At 43.9% G+C, this 5,032-nt stretch overlaps 1 protein-coding gene across 1 annotated transcript; it reads right to left on the bottom strand.

The window, feature by feature from the left end:
• Nucleotides 1–1,137: 1,137 nt before the first annotated feature.
• Nucleotides 1,138–4,667, bottom strand: LOC125526704. The gene is made up of 2 exons (XM_048691345.1): nt 3,341–4,667; nt 1,138–1,581 (listed from the first exon to the last, which is right to left on the bottom strand). Exons 1-2 carry the CDS (start codon nt 3,837–3,839, stop codon nt 1,325–1,327), a joined length of 756 nt encoding a protein of 251 aa, XP_048547302.1. The 5' UTR covers nt 3,840–4,667; the 3' UTR covers nt 1,138–1,324.
• Between the last annotated feature and the right edge of the window lie 365 nt (nt 4,668–5,032).

Here is a 5,032-nt window from a genome sequence, read left to right as displayed (position 1 = left end):
AAAGTAGTGATCTACACTCTTATACTCCCTCTGTAAAGAAATATTAAGAGCATTTAGATCATTGTATTTCTTTTTTTTCGACAAAGGGTGAACTTTATTGGCTCAAAACGGAGCATCAAGAGGATACAAATACAATGAGCACACCTGGTATCTGCATAACTAGGATGCACACAGCCAACACCAACGCACGTACACAAAAACCCGCCAGCAAATAGCAAAGTCATACAAGACCAAAGCTATGCGTAAGCGAGGAGAAAAATACAAAGCAATCAGATCCAATCAGCAAACTACATTAATAATCATATCCGCACCAACCATCTCATGACACCACATGAATGACGAGGTTCTTCAACAGCAACGCCTTCAGAAAGGGAGCGACGATCACTGTATTTCTTAACAGAGGGAGTATTTGCTATGTGAAACGTTCCATGTTTTTGTTTCTCTTCTGTTTTCAAAAGCTCCTCTGCTAATTCTTCTTTTTGGACCATGTGAAACGTTCCATGTTTTTGGTTCTCTTCTGTTTTCAAAAGCTCCTCTGCTAATCCTTCTTTTTGGACCACGTAGGTGGATGTAGAGCTTGTACCGCCCAATACATGAAAGATCAACCATCCTATCAACAAAGAACACCATGGCGGATTGGATGACTATGATGATGAGATTGGGAATGGAGATGATCACCGGGATTATGGTATTCCTCTGCGTGTAGACTTCATCGTGTTCGATGCTGAGAGGGACTGTGCAACTGTACGCGGTATACAGGAGCACTTCCCTCCTAGGCCAAACGGGGATGAAAGCGTCGAGAATATATGGATCATTGAAATGTGATAGCAGTTGACACTACTAATTTATAGTTATGCCTGCATAGAGGATTTGACAGTAGTGCCTTTCTGAAGAAGGTTAATTAGTTCTGATTTGGTGCTTTTGTTTGTAAGGTATCTCTTGTTGATATTTGTTACATCGTTGTTGCCTAGTGGTTTATATAGATATAGCCCGGATAGCAGATTGCTAGAATATTAGAACCCTTGTGTGTTCCCGTGTAATAGATGCTCCAGATGTTAGGATTGCTATATCTAAGAATATGTTTCCCCTAAGTGGCTAAGTCGCCAGCACACTATAGTATTCACAAAATCGGTAAACTTGGGCATATACAATTTTCGTTTTAAGATATTAGTTATACCAACATTCATAACAACATGGCAAATGCCAACAAGAGATATCTTCCGAAACAGCACAAAAACAGTACTAAAACAACATTCTTCAGAAAGACACCACATGCCAAATGCTCTATGTAAGCATAACTATAAATTACTACTGTCAACTGCTATCACATTTCAGTGATCCATAAATTCTCGGCGCTTTCATCCCCGTCGGGCCTAGGAGGAAAGCGCTTCTCTATATGACGTACAGTTGCACAGTCCTCAGCATCAAACATGATGAAGTCTACAAGCTGAGGAAATTTATAATCCCAGTGATCATCTCCATTCCCAATCTCTTCGTCATAGTCATCCAATCCACCATGGTGTTCTTTGTCAATAGGGTGGTTGAGCTTTTTATATTGGGCAGTACAAGCTCCACACCCACCTGCATGTGCCAGAAAGAAGAATTAGCATAAGAGCTTTTCACAACAGAAAAGAAACAAATTATCGATTGTTTCACTTAGAAAATAAAATTATAAGACTATGTAACTGGTTCATTAAAGTTCACCTAGCCAATATAGGAGCATGGCAGAATAAACTAGACGACACAATTTTATTTTATTTGCCAAAAACGGCTGCATAGGGAGTTACAACACAAATAGAAGTCTGAACCTCCGATGCATACTGAAGACCGGTGAAAGAGGAATTTAGTTCAGGACACCATTGGACAAATGAATTTTCAGCAAAAATTAGCTTATAAATACTGAGGGTGACTCAGCCGAATCTATTTAGATGCGGAAATGGCTGAACTGCAGAGCAAAGAATGAAAGCTGGCAAAACAATGTGTATTCTGTTCAAAATGTGGTATTTGGAGCAGCGGAGCACGTTAATCTGAAGGTTTCCTTTTAATTGTATATCAGGATTGTATATATTATGAGCCAACATTGCAAAGCAAGGGAACTGACACCGCTTTTTTGTGTAGGTCCCCAGAAATTGCAGTGACCTGGGCCGTGCTCTGGGCATAATAACTTTTTAATACTTGTATCACTCGTGACCTGTCAAAGGTCTCAAGTAGTATGACTTGTTCTCGATACATCTAAATGGACTTTATAGGTTTCAATAAAACAGAAACATGAAGCATCCACCTGTTTCAGTAAATAAGAACAAGAGGATACCATGATTTTGTTTCCCCATGCAATAGCCAAAACTTGCATAATATTTAAATTCCTATTTCTATCTGTGAACTGGCAGTATACATTACTAAAATCCAGCACGTGCAAGTTATGATAGGATTAAATCATTGCTGCAATGAGCAATTAATCCCCATATTTGATTCTTATGGAGCTAAGCACTTATAGCAGATTGCATAGTATGTAGGGCAAGAAGGATCAGCAATATTTCTGTAATGTAAACTATGCTATCTAAAACTGCAGCACGGAATATCTAAGTACTACCTCCTTTCAGTTTATAAGAATCACCAAGTTTATCTTAAGTCAAACCCATTTATGTTTGACCAGGTTTACAGAAAAAAAATGTCAATATCTACAATACAAAATAAATGAAAACAAATTTCATGACGGATCTACTGATACTGATTTCATATTGTAGATGCCAATTTTTTTATAACAAACTTGCTTACTCCCTCGATCCTGGTTAAAAGTCTCTCACACATTTCAATGAAAAGATTGACATTAGTTTGATCAACAAAATATTAGTTATATGTCACAAAAAAATATTGTTAGATTCACCTTCAAAAGAAGTTTTCAATGGTATGTCTGCGAGACTTATAAACCATGATATAGGTATAAATCATGATAGAGGTAGTAACTTAAGTTGGTTTGACTTATGACAAACATGAGACTTATAAACTGAAAAGGAGGGGGTAATTTTTTTTTAAAGTACACACATAGTTTATTTAAACTGTAAATGAGACCATAATTAAGAATATTTTCAAAACCAACAACATACAACCATATACATATATATTGATACATATATTATTTAGGGAACTGATATTAGCTGTTCATGCCACTAAGAAACACTTAGAGCTTGGTAATTTAGGCTCTTAGGCTTTTGTTATTGGTTGATTTTTGCTTTGTTGCTAGGTCTAGGTGTTATGTTTTTGTCTTCTTGACACTTTCTTTCTAACGGAATATGAAATAGAAATGTCATAGGACAATGGTGGTGGGAGAGAGCATGTATACCAATTCCAGCCGGTTTGATTGGGCAGCACAAGACGATATCCTCCTCCAGGAATTCGTCGTCCTCGCCCATTGCAACCGTTGCTTCGGCGAAGAAGTAAATGGGCAGTTCACCAGCAGCGTCCTTTGCCCGTGCCAAGAAGTTGATGTGCCAAAAGGCTTCGGATTGGATGAACAAATTTATGCCACAGACTAAATGGAGCTCGTAATGTTGGCCTGTTTGCTGAGCATATTTGGATAATGCAGTCTCAACCAGCTGGCGTGAGGCTTCCTGGGAATATTTGCAGCCTTCGATGCGCGACTTGATTACGGCGGCCACCCAGGACGTCACCAGTGGGGGAGGAGGATAGAGGTCCTCCGGAAGCGGGGAGGGCACCAGCATGTCAGAGAGGCGGTCGAGCTCAGGGGCGGTGAGCGCCCGGTTGACGCAGAGAAGCATTCTCGCATCACGCTCAACCTTGGGAAATACCGAGGAGACGAAGAGCGCCAAAGCGTGTGGCATGGGGTGGTGCGCCGCCTCGGCGGCCTTGAGAAAGGCGGCTTGGGTGGGCGCCGAGACGGAATCGGAGGCAGAAGCGATGGCTCGGGAGAGGTCGGCCTTGGAGAGGTGGAGGTGCCAGAGCGCGTCGTCGCGGGAGAGGGAGGGGCAGAGGTGAAGGAGGCAGGCGATGAGACCCTCCAGGGAGCGGTGAGCGATGCGGGCGATGCATTCGGGGCTGATCTCGAGCACATCGCCGAAGTGAAAGTCGACGGTGGGGCGGCGGGGAAAGGCGGTGTCATACCAGATGGCGTTGACGAGGATATTGTCGACAGGGGAGAGGGGCCCGTAGCAGTGGCCGGCGACGAGGACGCCGCGGGCGTGCGTGCTCCAGAGTCGGGCGGCGGGCAGGCGGGAGAGCGCCTCCAGGTAGAAGGTACGGATGAGGTTCAGCAGCCTGAGCCTCAGAGAGCGCGGATCTTCCCAGCGCTTCCGCGGCGGGGCGGGGATCACCTCCTCCTCCTCGTGGCGCCTGGGAGAAGAGGAAGAGGCGGCGCGGCCTCTGGTACATTACCAGATGGGCCGGCTGACGAGGTCTTGTCAGGCGAATCGGCGGAGGGCTGCTCGATCTTGGTGTGGCGGCGGCTCATAGTGGCGGTCATCTGTGGTGGCCGGCGACGCGGAGCCGGATCCCCTGACGTACGGCCACCTGACGTTGGGCCACTGACGCGTGGGTCCGGGTCCACACGTCAGCGAGTGCGCCGTACGTCAGAGGAGCTGCGTCCCGGCGACGCTGGCGGTTTCGTCCCACTATTTTTTCTTCTACATAAGCTTCGATCCTATGTATTGGGTTTTTTAGCTAAATACTACTCCCTCTCTCCAAAATATAAGAATGTTTTTGACATTATGCTAGTATTAAAAACGTTTTTATATTTTGAGACGGAGGGAGTAGCAAATATGTCCGTGCGTTGCCACGGGGCAAAGGTGATGGATGTCTCTAAATATTTCGTGGCAAGCATTAAAATTCCTCTCCCTTTCACATCTCTTCATTTTATTCACCGCCTCTCTGTTTACCAGTATGTTATTCATTGTCCTGCCGGCTCCACCAGATACATGGGCATGCTGATTTTTGAGTCTGTTTTCGCAAAAACAATGTTTTGAGTCTGAAATGGGAAAGATCATATTTGATGTTGAAAATGAAATGTGTGACAGAAACG

This window comes from Triticum urartu, unplaced genomic scaffold, assembly GCF_003073215.2.
Source record: "Triticum urartu cultivar G1812 unplaced genomic scaffold, Tu2.1 TuUngrouped_contig_149, whole genome shotgun sequence".
NCBI lineage: Eukaryota > Viridiplantae > Streptophyta > Magnoliopsida > Poales > Poaceae > Triticum > Triticum urartu.
This window is presented reverse-complemented; position numbering and strand designations above follow the sequence as displayed.

Coding starts and splice junctions, on each gene's coding strand:
- LOC125526704 (XM_048691345.1), bottom strand. CDS start 3,839: ATGCCACACGCTTTGGCGCTCTTCGTCTCCTCGGTATTTCCCAAGGTT. Junction 1,582..3,340: donor AATCAAACCGGCTGGAATTG/GTATACATGCTC, acceptor TGGCACATGCAG/GTGGGTGTGGAGCTTGTACT.